Raw genomic sequence first — 25,816 nt, 5'->3', positions numbered from 1 at the left:
CAGCTAAATGAGAGAGAGAATTGACGCCCTTCTATCGGACAAAGGGGCAGGTATTATTAAGGTATGCTTGTGGTGAGCTCCAGTGACAGATTGCTATTCAGTAATAGGTCATAATTACACGTATGACTCGTATGACAATGTCATCCAAACCACTTAAGGCTTATAAAGTACATTTGTCATGTCCAGGTGCCATTAATTGATTCCTGATCCATATACATATATTCAAGGGTATGATATATGCATCTGTTGTATGGCACATGCAGTCCATACAGTAAGTAGGTATGTATTCATGAAAACAAGGCTCTTCACTGGTGGATACAAATTAATCTCTGCCCTGTGAAAGCGTAAAAAAAGGAAACTAAGTCTTAATCCCAGTTGAGACCACCAGATTCTGCTCATTTACACTACTGAAAGGAAGCCTGGGTCTCTTTAAAGCTTAAAAGAAAAACAGCACAGTGTTGCCAACTCTTTCCCAGTGAAAGTAGCTAGCAGCACTAGCTCAGTAACTCCCTAAATCTTGCGAGAAAGTCGCCAAGTCGGGCACATCGATAGCCCATCCCTTCAGGCCTGCCTTGAAAGCCACTCCCTCATAATTATTATTATGAATGTAAACAACATGGCTATTGTTAGTACTCACAGCTGTGAGGCTAGCAACTTGAGGAATATTTCGCAATGAGTGTACAGGCAGGGTGAAGGTGGGTGATATTGCGGCACATATCAGATAGTTATTCTCTTATTTTTTTTATTTATTAATTGCTGGCAGAATTTTAACAGATAACAAAAAATAATTTTGAAGAACATAAAACCAACCCTAACTTTATGGGCTGCAACGAACAGTTCATTTCATTAATGATTAATCATCTGTATTGAGGAATCTATTAATCTATTAAATGTCAAAATTGTGCTTCAATTTCCTACTGACGTTAGCAAAATAAACTGTTCAATCATCAACCCAAAACCCCTCGACATGACATATATAACGATATAAAAGAGCAGAACACAAACATTCTCTCAAATTAAGGGTACAACTAGCAGTTCTGCATTTTTGCCTCAATTCAATGTTTTTGATTTTACTGGGATAATCCATCCATCCATCCAATATCAGCCGCTTATCCGGGGTCGGGTCGCGGTAGCAGCAGACCCAGCAGTCCGACCCAGACTTCCCTCTCACCCACAACATTTTCCAGCTCATTCTGGGGAATCCCGAGTCGTTCCCCGGCTAGCTGGGAGATGCGATCCCTCCAACGTGTTCTAGTTCTTCACCGGGGTTTCCTACCACTGGGCGTGCCCGGAAAACCTCCAGTGGGAGGCGCCCAGGAGGCTTTCAAATTAGATGCCCAAACCATCTCAGCTAACTTCTTTCGACAGGAAGGAGTAACGCCTCAACTCCAAGTTCCCTCCAGATGTCCGAGCTCCTTACCCTCTCTCTAAGGCTGAGCCCGGCCACCGTATGGAGGACACTCATTTCGGCCGCTTGTATCCGAGACCTCGTTCTTTGGGTCACGTGACCATAGGTGAGGGTCGGAAGGTAGACCGTCCGGTAAATTGACGCCCGGTCAACAAGACGGTCCGGTGCAGCGTCTGTTTTACTGCCGCACCGATCGATCTGTTGATCTCCCGCTCCATCTTACCCTCACTCGTGAAGACACTTGAACTTCTTAGCTTGGGGCCGGCACTCTGTCCCAACCTGGAGGGAGCAATCCACCGATTTCCTGCAGAGCACCATGGCCTCAGATTTGGAGGTGCCGACTCTCATCCCCGCCGCTTCACACTTGGCTGCAAACCTCCCCAGTGAATGCCGGAGGTCACGGTCCGAGGAGACCAACAGGACCACATCATCTGCAAACAGCAGAGAGGCGATCCCAAGACGTTCTCCACCACCCGGCTGCCCCTAGATATCCTGTCCGTAAAACTGTCACGAACAGGACCGGTGATAAAGGGCAGCCTTGGCGGTGGGATAATCCACTCAGTATCAATGCTTCTTTCGTGAGTCTTATCATCAATAGATAAACTACTTAATCAATTAATTGATTATGTAATTGTTGTCAGTTCATTTTTTTTATGATCGATTAAGTCCTTTTGTTTACACTTTACAGCATGTGAATGCTTTATAGCCAATAACTATTATGAGATAATAAAATCCTTAGTAGAACAAGGAAATTGAAGGCTGCTGAGGTGAGTCCAGTTGCACAGAAATGTATTGTATGCCCTCCATTATCCGATCACCACATGGACCTGGTGCTAATTCACATACATTAACCTTGGGCTTTGATGCTGCCACAAGCTACAATCACAGATGCCATCAATCAACAAAAGGGGAACCCAGTAGGACAGCTTAACAATAGATGACAGAACCCTCAACCATCAACCATAAAAAAGATCAATATTTAAAAACGTAGACTTCTGCTCAAATTCAATGCGATGACCATAACCATCAATTCTGTCTTTATATTTTCTGTTCACTGGCTTACTATAAGCTATACAATAAAACGAGGCTCTCTTTGAAATTGCAATTACTTTCTGAGGAAATTAATCATATAAAGGAAAGACGTGATAAGAACTGCTAACAGGTTATTACAGCATGGCGTGTTCATCGTGGCTAAAAACGTACCTTATACCATCAGGAGAGAACAAAGTGCATTCTGGAGCCGGATTTCACATTAAGGCAATTTAAAATATTCCAGACTGCCTAATTTAGGGGTCGGACTTCTGTGTAACTTAATTCAACAAGATTAATTATACAATTAAATCCAAACTTCTCTCAATTATGTGGAGAAATGCTGTCTGCCTGCTCGGGCCGACCCTTCACCTTTGCAGAGGCGAGGTACCTGATAAGCATAATTTCAACAGGAGCAGAAGAAATTGCTGCCTATTTTGTTGCCGTGCTCAACTCAGCACATTATAGTCCTTAATTGCTGGCAGACTTCGTAACTGTGCCCTTGACATGGGAAGGCAAAACGTTATGCCATTCACTCGCACATTACTGAACGTGCAAGAGCTCTTTCCTGATTGACAGGACAATCCACTGAAACAAAAGACTTAATTGTGTGTCAATTGATTCAGTAATTACAATTGGCAGGCTTGCCACTCCAGTTTCATTGATTTATCATCTGTGACGAGTGAGTGCCTCATGACATATTAAGGCGTTAGCATCATTCGTAGCAGTCTATGTTGTCTCCAAAATGTGGAGTCAGTGTGATTTAGCAGGCTGACCTACTGCATATCCGTAGGCCTACAGTTTGGTTAACAGGCACTTTAAGGGTAGGAACCAGACAGCTGATGTTCATGTCTCGATTCCTTGAGTGCCCTTTCATAGAATATTGTACCTTTTACAGCTGCATTAAGGGGCCACTGACATCCAAATCGCAGGGCCACTGCTAACCCCCAATTGTGTTCCTTTCATATTTATGTCGAGGCTTTGAGCTGAACCAGCAGGACTCAGTTACAAAGAGCAGGTGGGTTATCCTCTTTGACAAGCAGCCATTATCAACACGATTCTTGGAGAGAGGGAGGAAAACCACCAGGGATGGGTGTAAAACCTCTTTCAAAGACCTTCAAAATCCTAGTTTCTATCCTCGCCCTCTCTCTCAATCCCTCCCTGTCATCATTTTATTCGCCCTCTCTCTGCTCCCTTTAGAGGAGAGGGGGAAAAAAGGGGGGGAATGGTCTACTTGACCTTAATCTGCCCGGTAGTGAGTTTCAGAGAGATGACATGCAACCTCGGAGGTAAAGGGCAATTGTTTCTTTTTCCCTCTTCTGAGAGCCAATTTAAAGCCCCAGGGGACTTTTTCTAAAGCTGCGAACTATTTCAGGTTCTGCCACATTGTTTTTGATTCACTCAGCTGCAAACACTAAAAGAGCAAACACCTTCTCTTACCGTATTCTCAATGTTCCGCCAGACCATTAAATTAAATTCATATCTCCTGGAACAGACGACAGTGTAGTAGAGTGGTATTTGCATTTCATAGACTAATGTATGTGTAACCTAATGGACAACATATATATGTGGGATGCTTTCTGAAATGGCTATTAGAACAAGTCAGCAATTACATTAATTACATGGAAGTTCAACAACTTGAATTGAGAATAAATGCCAATAAGGAAATAAATCCCATTGATGATATTATGTGTTCATTCCCTGAGGTAAAGAATTAGAAGTGGCATCAGTAGCAATTGGCTTAAGGACTGGATAAAGCCTATAGACTCTGCAAATCAGCATCAAAACCAACAAATCCAGAACAGTCTGGATTGGCTATATTGATTTTATGAGCAGGACACTAAAAGAAGAGCTACTCAATTAAAAACAACCTCTTTCCAGTTATAGAACCTGCACTTTTATGAGCTGACTATTATTGCAAGGTTTTCCACTTTTGCTGTATGTCAATCATTCTTGCACTTCAAGTGCAAGTGCCATGACTGATTAATCACAATTAACCTTCAAACTGTTTGATACATTAAAAAAACATGACCCCTGATTGCTGGATTGTTAGGCGCTCCAATCAGAGCCAGCTTATTAGTTTAATCGTGACTCACACGAGGTTGACTTGAGGACATTTTGCTTAAATAACAGCCTTTCCTCAAAGTAAAAGTGATCTACTGTATCGAGCAATGGCAGCCAGCCCACATCAGCACAACGAACAGAAGAAACTGCATACATTTCTCTATGGATAAACAAAGCATTAGTTCAAACTAGAATGTTTCAATCAGTATGTCAACAGCCAAAACTGCAGCTCAGATTTTCTAATAAGGTCACAAAACTGTGACAGAATTACCAAGTGCTCAAATAGAGTAGTCAAGAAGTGATGCATTTGAACAATGTATAACGTCTTGCAGAGACAATGTGAGCCATTAATTAATAATTCAGAGGGAAGTTATTAAGTTATTTGTTAACAGTAAATATTCTGTATGTGTCCCTGAGAGCGGGACATTTTAATAATTTGGAGTTTTTAAACTTTAATGTTTAGCTCCATTCTGGAAGTAATGGTGCTCAGCTGTAATTGATTCTTCGACCGTGGATTAATTATGATGGCTGTGTTAAAGGGAAGCCTGATGCTTGTGGCCCTGGGTGATAGGAAAGAGAAATGGGGGGGGGGGGGGGGGAGAACGGGGAGATTTAAAGACACTGTGGAGACGCAGGTTTGGATTTGTCTCTTGACAGATAGCCTGACTGAACTGGAGGCAGAATACAACACACTCGGGGGAACAGCCTCCAACTATGAGCTATCCATCTTGTACTACTCATTTTGTAGGCCTCTTCGATCAAACACTGTACACCCATCGGTCTTATTTATTCGGATGCAATGAGACTGATAAACACCACATTTCTTTCCATCCCTGTGGCTCATATCACTCTTTGCCAATCTTGCCCCTGAACGTGTCTTGTTGCTAGCAAGCCTAGAAGTGACCAGTAGCGGAAAGAGTCAATCTCAGCAGGGTAGTATTTAATCCATCAGGGCTCAGTGTTAATTACTCACACGTCCACAGGGCTCTGAAGTGAGGCTGGGTTGAAGCACCCTGGCACTGACCTTTAAAGGGAATGATCCAACAGCCATGTGCAGAGTCTTTGTCTGGGGCCCATTACATGAGGCACAAACAATTATGTAAAAAGTCAAACATCCAAACACCCGCCATGACCAGGTATGCACACAAATGCATCATGTAGAGCACAGAGCAGAATAGAGCATGCTATAACAAACACACATGGCAAAAAGAAAAACCCAGGTAACGATGCATGGTCATCTGCGACTGATGGGGTTTCCCATAGGTCAGCAACACACAGCGCCTCATGGGACCCGCCAGGAGAGAAATTGTCTCGTGGGTTAAGTCTCTATAGCCAATACACAGACAAACACACACATGCACACATAGGGTCCTTTCTAGAGTGGCATAGCAGGCCCTGGTCACAGCTGCTCTCCCCCGCCTCGGGAGGGATTGCTTCCATTTGGCCTGTCACTTTTGCCAGGGCCACTGTGGCTTTTCTCATTTGTCAGAGAGCGGGGGCGATCCTCTGGCTCTCATGGCTAATCTGCAGCCGCAGGCTAGAGGGGACACACACACACACATGCACACACCCCCACACACGCACACACACACACACACACGCACCCCCACACGCACACACACACACTTTTCTTTCATCTGACTGATATAGGCTTTGGGTCCCTAGGGTCTTTTTACTCTTTGCATTCAGTAGGGGAAAACAAGAGCAAGGAAGAGATGGACAGAGAGAGATGTCAACAGTATCAATCAAGGTCAAGGATCCAACCTCTCAGGGAGCTGCATTTGTGACATACACATATTATCTACACAGGCTGGATGATGATGAGTTTATACTCTCACAACTACTGCAACGTCCTTTCTGCTATTGACTTAAATAACTACCAACAACACACACAGGTAATTGGACATGGTTGTAGTAATTATCCTCTGATGGAAGCACAAAACATTGCTTTAACTGTAACACCATGAGTCTGACTTCTTCATCCTCCTGCATGCATAAATGCTCAGTTAGCATTTGATTAGTATAAATGATTCAGTAAGTCTCGGGGAGGGATATCAAGGTCCAAATGAACATGAAATTGCCTGTATTCATAAGTAGACGAACAGAATTCCTTGAGATCAACTTTGTCTTTTTATTTGATTTTATTACAGTATATTGCAGAATAATTATACCAACAGTCAAGCAATACTGGCTAGTAACATTTTACAGCACTGAGGGAACGGAGCAGTCCAATTAAAGAGCTGTCACACAAGGCTTTGAGGGAAACGTGGCCAACGTGCTGTGCCAAAACCAATCCTTTCATTAGAGGCTGCCATCGCTTTGAGGTACAAATGCTTTCAAGTCTTTCTTTCCGCCAGCTTCCGCTGCAGTCAACAGGTGATGGCTCTACTTGATTATTACTCCCTTAAATCTACTAGTATCAATATGCAGCTACCTGTGAGATCCATAATGGAATGGAAATATATTCCTATGATCAAAACCAGTTGAAAATGTGTTTGTCTCTCAAGATAAAAACAAGGAAGTCCAGTCTCTCCTGATGCTTTTAATATTGAGAGACAGACTGAGCAACTCCACATCTATTGAATGGGCGTAACAGAAATTAGAGCAACGATGTTTGTTTAGTAACTTCTTTGGGAAAAAATGTGTTAGAGGAAGTTTAAGACCAAACAATATTGGTTTAGAGCATGTCGCACTCTCTTTCAAAGTAGAGCTAGGTTTTGAGTATTTGTAGGAGAATTATGGTAATGTTTACAAATATAGCTTGAAGCATTTAAGATCGCAGGAATGAACAAATACGATACGGTACGCATATAAAATATATGATTTTAAGAGAGAGAAAGATCATTTCAATTTATTTAAATGATTTAAATTCAAATTAGTTTGAAAGGGAATCACAAACACAAGCAAAAGTGTGTAAAACACATATAAAATATCTAATTGAATAACAGACACTTATTTGTGGATTATTATTATTATATTTGTGTACTGCAGACATTAAATGTAACTAAAACTGTGTCATTGAAGAAAAAACTAATTGGTTATGATACAACTGAGTAACTGCAGTTGACTATTAAACAATCAAACAATGTGAACAATAACAATATATCTCAATTCGCACATAGATAGATGTTTTCAATTGAGATATATAGCTTGCAAACAATTAAATATGCTGTTAATGTCCAGATGTTATCATCCTTCTCACACTTACAATTGCAGGTAAAATAATACCTTTTACCGATAATGAATCCAAAGACAAATGTTCAATGTATTTTTTTAAAGATAAGAGATTAGAGTACCTGTGATTTAGTGGATCTGTGGATCCCTCTGCCATCTCTTCGGTGACCCTTGCTGGAGGTCACGGCCGTCGGCCAGGAACTGCTCTAGAGGGACAGGTGTTACAAGCACAGGAGTTAAAGGTGAGGAAGTGGATTCTCGTGCCTCTAAACAAAACATCATGTAACTTAACTACCTAGTTCAGTTTGCCACACACATTGATCAAAGACTCATCTTTAACTTATAAATCATTCTAAAACATATTAGAGAAAACATCATTTGAGTGATGGTCATAACTTTTTAAGTGTTTCTGACAACCTTAATGTATTCCCAAGTTTAATTATTTCTTAATATTGACATTTCTAATTAAGCAGCATAATTGGAAAGCCTGTGTGCAGTGGCAATCATTTCAGCGACCACTGAAAAATTAATATGAAAATTATTAATGAATACTACCGCTTTTAATTGCTGTGTACCCATATTTATAATTGCTGCAGCATCCTCCTTGAAATGACATGATGACAAATACAAGTGTCATGTCAGCGCTTTCCTTCTTCATCTCACACCTCAATCAAAGCTAATCCATTTCACCTCAGCTATGAACACTGAAACAAATTAAAGACCCATTTCATTTTCCGCCTTCATTAATGCATCTTGTTTCCAAGGTTACAATCATTTAGTAACTGTGGAACAAAAAAAATTCAAGGAAGCTGTGTGCTTTGATATTTTGAGAAGAAGACGTGCATGGAGCTTACTGGGAAAACAAATCAGCCCTGAGTTTTAATCCTCTGGCTCCAAAGTGTTCTGCACATGTTTATCACAACACAAAGCCTTTTTCATCTGAACAAACATTTTAATATTAGACTTTAGAAGCTTATGCCCACCGAATAATGTTCATATTTTAAACTTTGCCTTGCCAATGTTATACAAGTAAATACATCCTGTATTTAACGGTCCCTATCCAAATGGTGACAGGAGACAGCATGAGCAGTAACTGCACAATGTCATTATGTTCATAGTGTTCTCTCCTGTAGTTTGATGTGACGACGCCAGACACAATGACCCAATTTGCCTGAGTGGCTATAGGGGGGTACCAATGGTAGGTTGCATCATAAATATTGTACAAAGACCCTCTTAAAGGAGATTATACAATTCCTATTATGCAATGAACTGCAGCCATATACAATGTCACATTTGTCAGTGTTTACACACCTCATTTTATTCTTTGCCCATATTATAAAGGAAAAAAAAACAGAGCCTAAAGAAATGCAAGGCTGGAGGTGATGGGGGCAATGATGACTTCCCAGACTAGCCTCTTTCGCATGCAAATCATATCTGAATTTCTCATTAGCATAAATGCATGAGCAACTTTAAATGCTTTTAATTTTCAATCTCGCCAAGCAGAGGAGTAATTTGTCACTGTCAGGATGGGAGACTAAAAGGGGGGGACCAGAGGGAGCCAAGGACTTCACGCTAAACTGAAATCACAGAAAATTTCTGATTTACTAATTGACTGATGTGCAGTTCAGTCTAGTTGCCTTGAAGGTGTAAATAATTCTGTGTATATTCAAATGGGAAAAATGAGAAAGTGCAGGGTGGATACGGAAAAGCACATTACAAGATGCTTTTCCCCAGGCCATTCTTTTTTCTGGTGATTCTAATTTCCAGTCTGTAACATGTTCAGCCTGTCTCTTTAAAGGGATGCAAGTATGCTGTTTTAGAGCATAATCACAGATAATCAACTGGAAATTAAAACAAAATGTCAATTTTTTTTTTTACATCTCTTTGCCATTACACAAAAAGAAGCTGCTCAAAGCTATTCAACAGCCCTGCATAAAAAAACATTCCCAACAGCTTATCGCATTTGCGGTTTTAAGTCATTTCAAATTTTATCTTCATTCTTTCAAGATGTAAGATCAATTGACACTGCACTCTGAAGTCTAAACCACTAATGCCTCCTTTTTTTAACAAAGCAGTTCAGATTCAGACAGATCTTGTTAGCTAAATTTAGCTGTAGGTGAAAACAAGGGAAAAAGATTTCACAAGCTCCCCATTTAAATGACTAAAACCAATTATGCAAACATAATTAGTATTCAGTAAGAGAACTAAAGACAACTGCAGCACGGGTCTAGCTGCTTCCCTCCAAAGAAGGCCCTATCAGACAAGATGCGGGTGGATGTATCCGTCTGTACAACAACTGTGCCACGATTGATGAAATGCATGCCCTTGCTTCGCTGGCCATGATGGATAATCACATCGCCCCATTCAGCACCTCTAGAGGGTTCTCAATAAATGAGTCACGTTTCTTGTTTCAAGTAGGGGACCAAATCATTGTAGTTCAAACTTCACACCTCCTGTTGTGTACTGTACATTTAAAGCACGACAATAACAAAAAAGTGATGTGAAACACTTAAATGGGAAGTCATAATAAGCAATTAAATGGTCTTTGGCCTAAATTAGGGGTCCCAGGGGTCCCATTTATGAAACAGGTATGGTTATTGCCCATAATTATTTACAGGATGTCAGCGACTTTAACCAAAAGTCACAGTGAGTGAATTGCAAATATGCTCCAACCACATCCAATATGTATGATAACACCCTCAACACCCTTTTTGCCCTGCGTGTTGCAGGAATATTTGTTTTACTCAAACTGTAATGAGAGCATGCAGCTCCTCACCTAACCAGGTCATTGGCAAATGTGATGACACTACAAAAAAGAAGTAGCCAAAAATGCCAAAGACAGTTTTAGACCAACTTCTCACCTCAGGTCGACAATAGCTAACCTAGGCTAAAGGCAGTATTTTGAAACCAGTAACGCTAAATAAAAGCACATCTCTCTCTCTTTACTTAGCTCTGACATCTATAAGTAGCAGTGTGTTCCCTTGATGATAAATGGTGGTGACTAATGTTAACTTAGCTTCTAGGTTATGTCTTTCTGCTACTTAGCTAACGTTAAGTATTATCATCATCTTCCAAGTACATTTAGACAAGTTTAAGTTTTGTAATGATTTTCCCATGTATGCTTGTTGAACACAAAGCTGACCTTTTAACAATGCTAAAATAATCTTAAAACAATTCTTCATTGGAGAATGGAGTTGGCTAGGAAGGCAGGTATCCTGTTACATTAGCATTAGCATTAGCTTCTGTACCAACCAGCTAGCTAGCTGCTAGCTAGTTTAAACTAAGCTAATGCAAATTGCTATACAATTAGTCAGGGCAGATGTCAAACAGTCACAAACAAATCGTGTACCTGGCATTGGTATGGTTTATGATGTAGTCTTTCTTATTTTAAAGAAACAGGAAGAGAATATACTCACTGATAAATACTTCGTAGTTAGTTACCTAGCATTAGATAGGGCAGACGTGAACTTCAGAGTCAGGTGCACGGGTTCAACACAAACGTCAGGGAGCTGTCAATCATCCTAACTCCATGACAGGCTGACAGTTGAGTCTGGGTTTTATAATGAGTAACAAAGCTTTCTTCTTAACTTCTTGGCTCCTGGGCCTGCTGTATATGAAGTTATGTAAATAAGTATTAAAACACAAGGCTACTCAATTAAATACCTGGCTGCTGTGTGGCAGTACACTGTACACCAAAATGGTGCAGCGGTGTCCGTGTCCGCTCTTTCCATGTGCTCATACTGCCCTCCAGTGTTGAAACGGTGAACACAGAGAAGCGACTGTAAAGCAATTGTGCCACCTCTGGAATAAAGTGTCCCTTTGCGAAGCACGTATCCAATTGATGGTATAGGCTGTAGTTTGTGGTGATGTGTCATTAAATCAGTCACTAAATCAATAACTAACTGTATTTATGTATTTGCGCCCTATGATAGGTAAACCACAAAACAACTATATACACACTGAGAAGTCTCCTTATTAAGTTCTAATAAAAACTGTACCCTAACCACAACCAGTACAAGAAAGACATATTCGCAAGACATAGATTATTCACAAAGTCAATTACATATTATTTTTCTTTTTTAATATTGTTTTTGATTGTACTATAGAGTTTTGAAAATATAAAAAAAATTAACATGCATTTTGGCTACATTAGCATACAGTAGTAGGGCATTACACTGTATGTAATGTTCATTAAAAAACCTAATTCCACCCTTTAATACTTCCACATTGTTCATTAAAATGTCAGCCACAAGCCTCTGCACCGCTGCCTCCAAGGCAAATGTGTGTGTATATATATATATATATATATATATATATATATATATATATATATATATATATATATATATATTATATATACTGCATTAGACAAATAGTCTCTGTTACATGAAAACAATATAGCCACTTTACATTAAGTGGTTGGCTAGACTGCACTCGTCATCTGGATCATTGTATACTGGTAAGTCTGAGTGAGGCTTTATTAGCAATATTGTCCTAAGTTTGGGATTTGGGCTGGCGAATATAAGGCAAAATTACACGAGTGGAATTTCGTAGAAAGGAAAACGAGTTAACTTGACTTATTTCAAACAATAGGTATGCTGTAACTCATAGGGAACTGAAATGTACATTTACATATAAACGTAAACAAATTGTGAACCTTTAGTCATTTTAAAAGTATAGTAAATCTTCAAACTTGACTTAAAGCATAAACAGATCACGTAATCTTCCTCCTGGCAAACCAAAAGTTGTATTAACGAGTAACAAAGGGTATACCTACCCTTACTGAGACTGGTATGACCAGTAGCCATCTGGTTGGCCAATAGTAGACCGATATACTGCTGTAAAACCACGTGACCTTAATGCTGCTGTTGCACCATGGTCTCTATCATGCGACAAATGGTATTTCTTTCACACAAAAGTAACACAAGAAGTAAACTCACGGAGACGCCATGTTGACTCTTTCTTGTGGCCTCACACAACGATATCTTTAAAGGAACTCACCCAGAGGATCTTGGGAAATGAAGAAATGTATGATGTGCCATTATCCTGTAGTTTACACTTTGAACCATAGTGGCCGCTGTTTAGCAAATGTTACAATGTTCTCTTATTTAATCCTCTCATGGAAGAAAAAGAAAGTCACTGTGTGTGTGATTCTAACAACAGAATGTTTTTACAGTTTCAGGACAACAACACACAAAACTACCCGTTTCTGTCTTCAGTCAATGCAGCAGCTATCACACAGTAGTTTTTTACACTGTAGTCTATTGTGAGGTTCTATTGCATTACTTTGATCATATTGTGTTTTACTATTACTTATCAGCCCTTTAATATTTGTTCACTGGCTATCCAGACAACTTGAAACCCTGACAACACCCTCCAATGACACAGGTTTAGTGTTGCTTTCATACTTTTTCCTGCACATTTGGAGCAGTTAAACTCTTGCATGACACATGCATATGTTTTATTCAAACTTTTAGTTAGATATCATGTTGAGAATTGTTTAATGAGCTATGGGTATCTCACTATATGAAATAATATATCATAATTATGAGGAACGTTTTAGAAAGTTTGTCAGTCATTTGGATAATTACACACAATGTCATACGTGTGATATATGAAAACATAATTACCAAGAGAATAAGTCATAACGGTGTACAATAACAATTAGTAATGAAATAAAAAAATGAAAGTGGTCGATGTGGGCGTCCATCAGCATTTAATTCTTGTCACATAATCAGTACTTGACCTTTTTATGATGCATGTTCTTAAATGTGTTGTTGGACGAGCTCATGTTTGCGCCGCTGTTACTGGGTGCCATTACAGTCAGGATCCACTAGATGGCATCGCGGTTTCAGATTTCTTTTAAATGCAGCACTTCCTCACCACAGACACATTCAGAAAAACAGATCATTTTCAGACACAAAATATTTTATTTGAAGCACTTAGTTCTGACTGATATACATTATCCAACAGCTATTTTGTTAGCCCACTCCATAACAGGAAGCCTCACACTTCACTGTGCATCACAGCAGCAAATCCATACAAAAGAAATCACAAAAATACAGACGCCATCCAGCGAAATATCAAAACCACATCCATTTCGTCCTCGTCACATTGACTGCATTGAGACATTCCTAAAAAAGTTATCAAAGGCAATATGTAGCAAGAGTGTATCACCACGAGCTTCCATTCATATGTGAAAAAAATACTGTGAAATGTCTAAAAGGAAGAAAGTTTAGACAAATTATTGTATTATTGTGCACTGATGCAAACAAAAAATGGTTTGAGTGTCATGCCAGCAGGATGTCTTGTTTGTGGACGCAGTGAGGGCCATGACCCTGACCATGTTCCAGCACTGTAGTGCTGGATTTGATCTTTGACCTAAACATGGGTCTGTTGCTGTTTCCTTAAACACTAACAGGGAAAGAAATAGAAGAGATGCATCTTTATGTATTAAAAATGGCTTACTTTCCCTCAACTTCCCAGAAAGTGCCTGTTAACAGCAAATGTGATGCCCTTCCTCTTAGAAAACCACCTATTGCTTTAGATTTATTTAATTTACTCTGCTGTTTGTCAGGAACTTAATCCCCAAAAGATGCAAAAGTCTTTGTCAGTTTTGATAATTATTTATCTTTGGCAAGTATGCTAAATGTAGGACCTGTGACACCTGTGAGTAGAGTATGCACTAGGGGCAGAATAGCATATTCTGAATGCAAAAATAAATATACGTACTTAAAGTTCAGTTTCCGATTGTATTTAATATGTTTAATTCAGTTTAAGCCTCTTGTTTAATATTTCTTGTTTTTAGCTTCTTGGAGATACTTGATAGTTAAAAATCAAAACTGCTTTCCCTGAAAAGGCCCCCTGAATTACAAAAGGTAAACATGCACTTTAAATGTTTTGCAAAGGGAATAGTTGTGAGGTGTACCACTGATACAGTTACTCTTTAACTGATTGTAATTTGACCAGTGAGCTGCAATGACTCATCGATTATTTTATTTATTTGATAATCTGAAACTACTTTGAATAATTTTTCAAGGTAAAAATAGCAAATATTTGCTTTTTTTAGTTTCTCAAATGTGATGATCTGGTAAAAATAAACCAAATATCTTTGGGTGTTGGACCCTCAAATGCATGTCCTTGGGGTATGGGAAATGACTAAATGTATTGTTTCATTTAATATCTGACATTTTGTTGACCACACAATCAATCGATTAATCACAAACAAATACTGAAAATAATCCTTAGTTGCAGCCTTAGATTGAAGAATTATTGTCTTCCTTCCAGGTCAGATTCCCATTATAGAAACTATTAAATAGCATTACAGCAGACCCACCTGTCTATTCTGTCTCATTTGCATAGCACCTGTGTTGCATCGTTCATAAGGCGCTCTGCAACCGCTTCCACTCTTCTTTTTATACAACTTTCAACTTAACACTTGCCACCAGTCAACTAGTTAATATGTTCTAAATAAAATCTATTCTAACTACAAAAAGTGCACAAAACCAAACTGTAACACAGGGAATACACAAAATAACCTAGTCACTGTCATCATGTCATTATCTACAGTCAGATACAATTATTGTTGCATTTATTCAAAAAAGAAAAAAGAAAAAAAAAGTTCTCCTTTTAAGGCTTAACCCTGCAGACACATTAAATTGCCATGCAAATACACACATTCCATTGCAAGCAGGCCATGAGACACTGAGATAGAAAGCTGACATCGAAGAATGTATATAAGTTCTTCTGCTTATTCCAGTTTCACTATTACACATTTATTGTGTTGTTCTGGAACACACACGCGCACACACACACACACACACACACACACACACACACACACACACACACACACACACACTATGTACATTTCTCAGGCTTTTCAGGCAAAGTGAGAACAAAAGGAAAAAGAACACCTTTTGCCTCCACAGGAGAACTCAGCGCCTCCTCGACAAAGAAGGCGTTCTCCTCCTCCACCACGAACTGAAGAGTCTGGCTCTTGTTCACACAGTAGATGCAGTTCCCGATCACGGCACACCTGAAGGGCAGATGGCTCCCAAGCCTCTGCGACGCGCAGTCGTGCCACATTTTCACGATGCTGTTGTACTTGAACACGGTGATCCCGTGCTCGCGGTTGACGTCGAAGCGGTAGATGAAGCTTTTGAAAGCCACCATGTCGGTGGACTTCTTCCTGCTGTTGTTGAAGGGGCACTCCTGCCACTCGTCCCGCTTGGCGTCGTACTTCAGAAGGCGGTAGAAGAGGGAGCCTCCCGAAACGTAGAGTTCCCCGCTGCAGGTTGTGGCCTCGTGGGCCACCGCAAAGGCTCCCTTGGGCAAGGGGGCAACCGCGGTCCAGCGGTCCATGCGAGGGTCGTATTTCTCCACTGTAAACAAGCATTCCCCTCCAATGGCGTACAAGTAGCCGTCCATAGACACGAGCTTCAGCTGGGCACGAGCCTGGGTCAGAGGTCTGACCTCAGCCCAGCGGTTGGTGATGGGGTTGTAACAGAAGACCTTGTCAGAAACCTTGCCCTTGTCCCCGTAGCCCTTTATCCCCCCTGCCACAAACAGGTAGTTATACATTGTGCAGATCCCACACCCTTTGGTGTTTATGTCCTCAGGCATCGCAGTTAAAGGTCTCCAGTCATTCGCAGTTTCGTTAAAGCAGTGAATCATGTGATTCTCCTCCAAAGACCCAACCGACAACGGGCTCTGCGGCCGGCTGCCGCAGCGGCTCGGCGGCCGGCTCCCAACGCGATCGAACACGTCGCTTATCTCCGCCACCATCAGAGTCTTCCTCCCCTCCATTCTCTTCTTCAGGATCAGATCCCGCTCGGATCCGTTGAGGCGCCCGTACGCAGCGGGATCTTTGAGGATCTGGAGGAAGTTGTCGCTCATGAAGCCGTAGGCTGTCTCCTTCAGCTCACTGAGCCGCTGCTTTTTGGCGATGGTCAGGATCTCGTAGCAGTTCTCCGCGGTGATTTGTTTCGACATGGAGTCCATGGCTGCCTCGACGGCGCAGGGGATCTGGAGGATTTTGGCCCCCGTGATGACTTCCACGACATTGCCCTTGCAAACATTCATCTGAGAAGTGTAAACATAGTCGATTAATGTAGACATAGTCTTGTAACTCACTCCCTTCACTTTCAAGGTGTCGCGTGACAGCCGAGCTTTGAAGTAGTCACTCTTCTCTGCCAGGACAGCCTTGTGAGCGTCGATCTTCTGCCCGCCGACTTCGATGACTAAATCCGGCTCTTTTTGGAACTTTGGGTTTCCATCTTCCTGGACTGACCAATCGCTTTCCTGTTTGGAACCCACTTTCGCCTTGGCGCCGTTGTGGATTTCACTGCTCGCACAGTTTTGTTGCAGACCTCCGTTATCATTGGAGAGGTGATACTGATCCGCTCTGGAGATGTACGAGACGTTACCTTTCTGGCGGTCGATGTGGTTATTCTCCATCGGCCTTCCATCCAGCAGGTATTCCTTCTCAAACAGCGGAGGGGGGCTAAAATCCGGGTCGTCCTGCGGGAATCCTTGGACGTAACCAGGAGATAAATCCCCATCGTTGCCGGAAGGCGCGACAAGGTCAGGGTTCACGGCGTGGAGGAGGACATCCGCCTCCACAGTGACAGCTCCTCCATCCTGCCTGCGACCCTCGTTCATCTCGACACACTCACTTGTGATGGAAGACAGCGCCTTCACCGATCATGCTGAGTGGACGGGACAAACTACTCCTCTCTGTTTACCTACAGAGGGGAGAAAACAAGGAGGGAAATCAACCATGACCAGTGGAGGAAGTATAAAATAAAAGTAATGAAGCTGCAAAGGCTTCTTCATTCTCTAAGGGGCGCCCTTTCTCCAAAAACAAACAGATTGGAAACCTTGGAATTGAAAGGAAAGCTTTGTGCTGCCATTTCCAGCTCTGCTGTGCATTACACTCCTATCTTAATGTGTCCTTTATTAATGTGTCCTATGTTAATGTGTCCTTTCTTAACGTGTCCTATCTTAAAGTGTCCTTTATTAATGTGTCCTATCTTAATGTGTCCTATCCTAATGTGTCATTTCTTAATGTGTCCTATCTTAATGTGTCCTTTCTTAATGTGTCCTATCTTAATGTGTCCTATCTTAATGTGTCCTATCTTAATGTGTCCTATCTTAATGTGTCCTTTATTAATGTGTCCTATGTTAATGTGTCCTTTCTTAACGTGTCCTATCTTAAAGTGTCCTATCTTAATGTGCCCTATCTTAATGTGTCCTTTCTTAATGTGTCCTATCTTAATGTGTCCTATCTTAATGTGTCCTTTCTTAACGTGTCCTATCTTAAAGTGTCCTTTATTAATGTGTCCTATCTTAATGTGTCCTATCCTAATGTGTCATTTCTTAATGTGTCCTATCTTAATGTGTCCTATCTTAATGTGTCCTTTCTTAATGTGTCCTTTCTTAATGTGTCCTTTCTTAACGTGTCCTATCTTAACGTGCCCTATCTTAATGTGCCCTATCTTAATGTGTCCTATCTTAATGTGTCCTTTCTTAATGTGTCCTTTCTTAATGTGTCCTATATTAATGTGTCCTTTCTTAATGTGTCCTTTCTTAATGTGTCCTATCTTAATGTGCCCTATCTTAATGTGTCCTTTCTTAATGTGTCCTATCTTAATGTGTCCTATCTTAATGTGTCCTTTCTTAATGTGTCATTTCTTAATGTGTCCTATCTTAATGTGTCCTTTCTGTGTCCTATCTTAAAGTGTCCTTTATTAATGTGTCCTATCTTAACGTGTCCTATCTTAAAGTGTCCTATCTTAATGTGTCCTTTCTTAATGTGTCCTATCTTAATGTGTCCTATCTTAATGTGTCCTATCTTAATGTGTCCTTTATTAATGTGTCCTATGTTAATGTGTCCTTTCTTAACGTGTCCTATCTTAAAGTGTCCTATCTTAATGTGCCCTATCTTAATGTGTCCTTTCTTAATGTGTCCTATCTTAATGTGTCCTATCTTAATGTGTCCTTTCTTAACGTGTCCTATCTTAAAGTGTCCTTTATTAATGTGTCCTATCTTAATGTGTCCTATCCTAATGTGTCATTTCTTAATGTGTCCTATCTTAATGTGTCCTATCTTAATGTGTCCTTTCTTAATGTGTCCTTTCTTAATGTGTCCTTTCTTAACGTGTCCTATCTTAACGTGCCCTATCTTAATGTGCCCTATCTTAATGTGTCCTATCTTAATGTGTCCTTTCTTAATGTGTCCTATCTTAATGTGTCCTTTCTTAATGTGTCCTTTCTTAATGTGTCCTATCTTAATGTGCCCTATCTTAATGTGTCCTTTCTTAATGTGTCCTATCTTAATGTGTCCTATCTTAATGTGTCCTTTCTTAATGTGTCATTTCTTAATGTGTCCTATCTTAATGTGTCCTTTCTGTGTCCTATCTTAAAGTGTCCTTTATTAATGTGTCCTATCTTAAAGTGCCCTTTCTTATAGTGTCCTATCTTAATGTGTCCTTTCTTAACGTGTCCTATCTTAAAGTGTCCTTTATTAATGTGTCCTATCTTAATGTGTCCTTTCCTAATGTGTCCTTTCTTAATGTGTCCTATCTTAATGTGTCCTTTCTTAATGTGTCCTATCTTAATGTGTCCTATCTTAATGTGTCCTATCCTAATGTGTCCTTTCTTAATGTGTCCTATCCCAATGTGTCCTTTATTAATGTGTCCTTTCTTAATGTGTCCTATCTTAATGTGTCCTATCTTAATGTGTCCTATCTTAATGTGTCCTTTCTTAACTCGTCCTATCTTAACGCGTCCTTTCTTAATGTTTCCTTTCTTAATGTGTCCTTTCTTAACATGTCCTTTCTTAACGTGTCCTATCTTAACGTGTCCTTTCTTAATGTGTCCTATCCTAATGTGTCCTTTCTTAATGTGTCCTATCCCAATGTGTCCTTTATTAATGTGCCCTATCCCAATGTGTCCTTTCTTAATGTGTCCTTTCTTAATGTGTCCTATCCCAATGTGTCCTTTCTTAATGTGTCCTTTCTTAATGTGTCCTATCCCAATGTGTCCTTTCTTAAAGTGTCCTTTCTTAACGTGTCCTATCTTAACGTGTCCTATCTTAATGTGTCCTATCCTAATGTGTCCTTTCTTAATGTGTCCTTTCTTAATGTGTCCTATCCTAATGTGTCCTTTCTTAATGTGTCCTTTCTTAATGTGTCCTTTCTTAATGTGTCCTATCCCAATGTGTCCTTTCTTAATGTGTCCTTTCTTAATGTGTCCTATCCCAATGTGTCCTTTCTTAAAGTGTCCTTTCTTAACGTGTCCTATCTTAATGTGTCCTATCTTAACGTGTCCTATCTTAATGTGTCCTTTCTTAATGTGTCCTTTCTTAATGTGTCCTATCCTAATGTGTCCTATCTTAACGTGTCCTATCTTAATGTGTCCTTTCTTAACGTGTCCTTTCTTAATGTGTCCTATCTTAACGTGTCCTATCTTAATGTGTCCTTTCTTAAAGTGTCCTTTATTAAAGTGTCCTTTCTTAACGTGTCCTATCTTAACGTGTCCTATCTTAATGTGTCCTATCTTAAAGTGTCCTTTCTTAAAGTGTCCTATCTTAACGTGTCCTTTCTTAAAGTGTCCTTTCTTAACGTGTCCTATCTTAATGTGTCCTATCTTAAAGTGTCCTTTCTTAAAGTGTCCTATCTTAACGTGTCCTTTCTTAAAGTGTCCTTTCTTAACGTGTCCTATCTTAATGTGTCCTTTCTTAACTGAGCACCTACTTTTCAAACAAGGAAACCGAAGCCATCCCAACATGCATCTTCTTGTGGCTGTAGACTGCGTGACCCCGCTGCAATAATCACCCAGGCTGGCCATTATTTGTGGTGGTAATCTGGAGGCATTCAGAGCGCATGCGCAAATGGTGTTGCGCTGATGGAGGGATTACTCTCCAATATGACTGAGAAAGGGCGTTTGTAATCACACTAAAACTCCGGTCTGTCGCCCGACGCGTTCCCCTGGTAACGCGAACACACCGTGAAATCCAGAAGTAGCCTATTTCACGTCAACCTGATATTCATCTAATTAGTGTGCACAAAAACAGATGAATGTCCAATAACAGTGTGACGTGCCCTACCTGCGTCTCCTCGCTGCGGTTAAACCGCTCCGCACCGGCAGCTTCCCGTCGCCAGTCCGGCACAAAGCTCAGTGACGTAAGCGGTCCCGATCCCGAGGAGGCAGCCAGGCGCAGCTCGCCAGCGCGAGTTCACTTCCACGCGAGCAGAATCCGGCCGGCGTGTCCCATCCGAACCCCGACACCTCTCAGCTGCGGGTTTCATCCGCCCCTGCACTGCAAGCTCCCCCCTCCCGGGGTTCAGTGGCAGAGAGAGGGACGATCACAGTCATTTCAGGTCGCACCTCCTCCTTCTCCTCCTCCTTCTTCTCCTCCTCCTCCTCCTTCAGAGCAGCAGACAGTCGCCAACTGATTTCCTCCCGTGGAAGTGGGACACGTGTTGGTCCTTCCAGGATCCGGGAGCTGTCCAGCGTGGGCAGCAGAGGCACTAGCTGTCGGACCTGCCCGGGCTTTGCGTTTTGTTTTGTGTACAGTTGATTACAGTGAGGCGGTCATCATTGAGCAAAACCACGCCCCTTCAGTCGGTATTAACCCCACTCTCAACTGCGGGCGCACGAGGCTCCATCTGTTGTGCGTGCCCTGGACGCAACATTGCTGGGGGGCATATATATATATATATATATATATATATATATATATATATATATAAATATATATATATATATATATATATATATATATATATATATACTCATTTTAACATTATAAATAAAAGTGTGACCTCTTTATGTGAAATAATGCTATAACATACAAGTCATTACAGTGATACTGCTGCACATTAAAAGTAAATAAAACACTAGACCCCAAAGGAATTGTATATTACACCAACGCTGTTCAAACATCAATAGATGACAGCTTATCAAAACTATCTGTAGAACGGACAGGATCGCTCTCTGAAGCACATTGTGATTGTATGCCTTCCCCCCCAAAAAACAGCCTAACAATGCTCTGGAAGCATGAGTCACTTTTTTTGGGCGCCATTATTTCTGACTAACTCCTATGAGAGATACAACCAGAACCAGATTGAGTGTGAAAGTAACATTGGAATTGGAAACGTTTGCGTTTCTACGCTGATAACCACAAGCCACAAGAGACATGGGACATTAGAAACAGCACAACCTCACAGGGCAGCAGCAGACGTTTTTATCCAAGGTCCATCCTCTCCATCGGGGAGACTGCAGGTCTTAGCATCTGGCCTTCAGATATCAAAATAGAGGGGAGCCAACTATCAGCCCTGTGAGATAAGAGGGCATTCAGCTGGGAGGTTTTAACGCCAGGTTCTCTGAGAACAAAGACCCCCCCCCCCCCATCCAAAGACTGATACACAAAATGAGTAGTCTGCATGGAAACATCGGGGTCAGAGGCAAAACTGAAGACTTCCATTTGCAGAGCTGTATTGATGTGTGACCAATGGCAACACCCAGCCAGACAAACTGATAACCAGGTCGGTACAGTGAGACTGAGGCGTTGCCAAGTTAATGAATACAAGTCAGTATTCAGTTAAATATTATCTTAGGCTCGAGTCAGCATTGTTACTACTACCCCCCAAAGAAAAAATCAGACCAGACAACATTGGGGATAAGCCCAAGCAGTGGATTGTAGCATGGGCACAACTCCCACCCGGAATCCTCCAATCTCTTTTTGTTTGTTTTAAGAACTGACAATGTAGTGAAACGTGGTTGTGAAACGTGGTTGCGCAACAGTGGACGTGGGCGGAACAAGAGAGAAACAGCCTCGACCCTCTCCTGTTGGCAGCAGGAGAACTGAGCAGCGGAATCAGGCGATTCTCCTGCGGCCCCTCCGGCACATTGCTAGTCCCGGCATGTACTGATGTCTGCACACAGGCCGAGTGGAGGAGTGCAAGGATAGACCGAGGCAAGAGAAATCGGCACACTAGCACTCTCTCTCTTCCCCCGTCTAAAATATGACTGAAATCTGTTGCCGTTCGTCAGGAACTGGTGCTTCATCAAAAAGGACCACACTGCATTAGTTGAGCTGGAAACTTGCAAAAAAATGCAGAGAAGTTGCCACACACTCGATGTGTATTTTCCAAAAAGAGGATCGGCATTGAAACAATAACTTCTGATGGGTGATAAGTTAGAAGTGAAATGCCGATGGAAATTGCTCACTAAAGCTGCCAGAACTGCATGCATCCTTTCAAAAACGGAGCTCAAATGAAGTAGACAAGGTTGCTCAATAAAACAGTTTATGTATTTGTTAATACACAGTACAAGTACATACACATTGTGACAAAAGTATAAAGCTTTTTTTCCTTTTTTTAAATATCCTTATGTGAGACAAAAAGAATCATTGGGGGGGGAAATAATCTCTCCAGGTGATGACAACACTTTCATGCCTTTATTAATAGAAACCTGGCCAGCCAGGGATTCTCATCCAGCCTTCCCGAAACTAATTCAGTCATCGATATTTCACCTTTTTCCATCCCTTATTCTCTGTTAACAGATCTTTATAGAAGCACCAAGCTGGGACAAAAGATGACCACAAAACTCTTACACGTGTAATCCTGAGTTGTCATACTTCATATTTACAACTCGGGCTTTCGACAGATGACCTTTTGGCCTACGCCAAAACCTAATCTGAATAAAACTTTCATGTAACAGATTCAAAGCCCCATCGTCTCCTCACACACCTTTCAAGAGGTCCTTTGTTTTCAACACTGATTTGAATACTGCAGTCCCAAACAGTCCACTGGAGAGTCACGTGTTAGCCGTGTTACAGAACAACAACTCACTTTAGCAGAGCGGCAAAATAAAGACCTTTCATTGTTTTCAAACCAGTACAGTATAACCTCTGACTGGTCTTGTTTGCTCCATCAAGCATCATGATTGAGTGGTTATGTTAAGCCCTTGTTTTCCCCTTGTGGTAGGAGACATCATTAGAAACATCATCGGGGCATCGTGGAGTGCTTGACGCCCTTCTCATTTCAGTTTGGGTTGATCCCAAAGTGTCTCAACAGATCTCCTCGTGAGAGTTGTGTGTGGCACTTCTTCAATTTTAACCTAAAAGGAGAAAGGAGACAGATCACAGAGGTAAGATACAAGTAAGTATTACTTGGTTTTGGGGGAAATGTTACTTCTAACCTACTTTGGGTGTCACATGTTGAGCAAGGGGATCTGCCAGATCATGATGGTAGAGGTGGTGTCCTCGTGGCGAGACTGTTTGGTCTTCTTGTTGACCCTGCGGTGGCCGAGACCTCCGGACACCACCAGCAAAGAGCTGACATCCACCTTGCTGGTCCGACGGCCCCTCTGGTGATGGGCCGGGTCGTGGAGCACGTCATAGAGGGCCCCGTCCTCGGGCCCGTGCTCCAAAGAGCCCTGGGAAGGTGCTAGGGAGCCGCAGGACGAGGAGGACAGGGAGTCCTGGAGAGCCATGTTGGAGCAGCCCGCCTCTCCCAGCCACACGCCCCGTCCCTGAGGGGCGGTGGGGGCTGAATCTGAGGGGGGCTGGGTGTCCTCCCCATCATCTGTCTCTGGTGGCTGAACGGAGGCGGGAGGGGGGGAGGATGACGGACCAGAGGGACGGTTACACACCGCCGCAGCCACGCTGAGGAACTTGACCGGACCGTTGTGAGCGTGTAAGGACACCATACCCCGACCTGACAACAGGCACAGAGCCTTTAATACAAATATGTTTGGGGTTCACCCTGCACATTATTCATGATGAAAATAATCCGGGGTTGCACGACTACACATCGAAGTGCATCTGAATATGCGATACGGCGACGTTTCGGTGTTACCTGTGACCTTGGGGATCCCCTGCAGTCTGGGGACAGAGAGGGCCACAGTCACTCCCAGGTTGGTCCCTACCAGCAGCAGACCATGACAGACCAGCAGACTGCTCACTGACACTCTCTGGTTTCCTGTGGGGGAAAAAATAGAAGCATAACCTTCGATTAAAGATGACAATGTTGCATATATTAAATGCATTTGGAGTGATTTAGTGTTGAACATGAACCCCTGGACTTCACACGGATGAGCGATAATCAAGCACACTGGTGTATCCTGGAAAATCAGAAAACGGCATAGTGAATGGCAGAGGGCCACTTGAGTACAGTTTGATGCGCGGGTGGGAGGGAGGTGTATCTTCTCAGCGAGCGGCAATGTTCGTGCTTGCTTGTCTCCAGGGCAACGTGAAGAGGAGCCTGGATAAAAGCAGCTCTTTTCAAGCATTTGAATGCAGAAAAATGCACCATTATGGCTCCGCTTTGACTCAAACAAACAAACACAAAAGTGTTTTGTCGTGCAACGAGTGAAGCGTAATGCTGTAATTAAGCAAGGAGCTTTGCCTCCGTGGCAGTGACAACAGGACAATCTGAGCTGACCTTTCCCCTTCCCTTCTGGTCAGAAAGATCTCTGTGATGCCTCTTTGGACTGTAAAAGCCCTGATTGTTAGTTTAACAGCACCCCTCAACCAGGATGGCAATAAAGTCAGGCTTGCCGTGTTAGGTGACTTATTATGTGGAATTTGGCCCTCCTCTCAGAGCGCCGCCACACAGAAGCTTTGTCAGGAATGAGCAGTGCAACAAATGCTATCCAGTAAGACATTTTTATCATCACTTTTTATGTTTGTTATAAGAATCTGGGTTTTTGCAAAAAACAGTCTTTTTGGTCCTTCTATGTGGGAGGCGAGACTGTCATGAGTCATTACTGCTGTAACAGCTTGACTCGAATTTCCTCCCTCAAAGTAATCCTCTTGGGGTTTAGGAAAAATTACTGCCAGTCTCTCTCTGCCTGACCCCCCTCACTAGAGCTGACCCCTTGCATGGGGCACACACACACACACACACACATAAAATATTTTCATACTTCCAGGAATCATGCCAGATAGGCAGGCAGGTACAGTTGAAGACTGGGCTCTGCCCACATGTGCTTCTAATGAGGGCCCGGAGATAGCAGAAACACAGACTGCTGGTCGGGGGCCTTGCTCAACTTCCTCCTTTCATAATATTTGGAGTTCCCCACCCAAAGGGTGAACTAAAATAAACCCAGAGTGAACGTCAACACGGCCCA

At 41.9% G+C, this 25,816-nt stretch overlaps 3 protein-coding genes across 3 annotated transcripts in view; all 3 read right to left on the bottom strand.

The window, feature by feature from the left end:
- arid1b (AT rich interactive domain 1B (SWI1-like)) overlaps positions 1-12,644 on the bottom strand; it is a 187,700-nt gene extending 175,056 nt beyond the window's left edge. The window contains exons 1-2 of the mRNA XM_034525486.1: positions 12,616-12,644; positions 7,798-7,876 (exon numbers count right to left, since the gene is read on the bottom strand). Coding sequence (XP_034381377.1) covers positions 7,798-7,876; positions 12,616-12,626 — 90 coding nt within the window. The 5' untranslated portion in view covers positions 12,627-12,644. The remainder of the gene's footprint in view (positions 1-7,797; positions 7,877-12,615) is intronic.
- Positions 12,645-13,589: 945 nt separating this feature from the next.
- On the bottom strand, positions 13,590-21,282 carry LOC117725430 (kelch repeat and BTB domain-containing protein 11). Its single transcript, XM_034525593.1, has 2 exons — positions 20,787-21,282; positions 13,590-17,421 (listed from the first exon to the last, which is right to left on the bottom strand). Exon 2 carries the CDS (start codon positions 17,336-17,338, stop codon positions 15,536-15,538), a length of 1,803 nt encoding a protein of 600 aa, XP_034381484.1. The 5' UTR covers positions 17,339-17,421; positions 20,787-21,282; the 3' UTR covers positions 13,590-15,535.
- Positions 21,283-22,974: 1,692 nt separating this feature from the next.
- arhgef10 (Rho guanine nucleotide exchange factor (GEF) 10) overlaps positions 22,975-25,816 on the bottom strand; it is a 44,498-nt gene continuing 41,656 nt past the window's right edge. Inside the window, exons 28-30 of the mRNA XM_034525522.1 lie at positions 24,544-24,666; positions 23,889-24,402; positions 22,975-23,803 (exon numbers count right to left, since the gene is read on the bottom strand). Of these exons, the coding sequence (XP_034381413.1) occupies positions 23,897-24,402; positions 24,544-24,666 (629 nt within the window). The 3' untranslated portion in view covers positions 22,975-23,803; positions 23,889-23,896. The remainder of the gene's footprint in view (positions 23,804-23,888; positions 24,403-24,543; positions 24,667-25,816) is intronic.

This window comes from Cyclopterus lumpus, chromosome 22, assembly GCF_009769545.1.
Source record: "Cyclopterus lumpus isolate fCycLum1 chromosome 22, fCycLum1.pri, whole genome shotgun sequence".
Taxonomy (NCBI): domain Eukaryota; kingdom Metazoa; phylum Chordata; class Actinopteri; order Perciformes; family Cyclopteridae; genus Cyclopterus; species Cyclopterus lumpus.
The sequence above is the reverse complement of the archived record's forward strand: the minus strand, read 5'-3'. Positions and strand labels throughout refer to the sequence as shown.

Excerpts from the sequence above, each read along its gene's own strand:
- LOC117725430 (XM_034525593.1), bottom strand. The coding sequence starts at position 17,338 with ATGAACGAGGGTCGCAGGCAGGATGGAGGAGCTGTCACTGTGGAGGCG.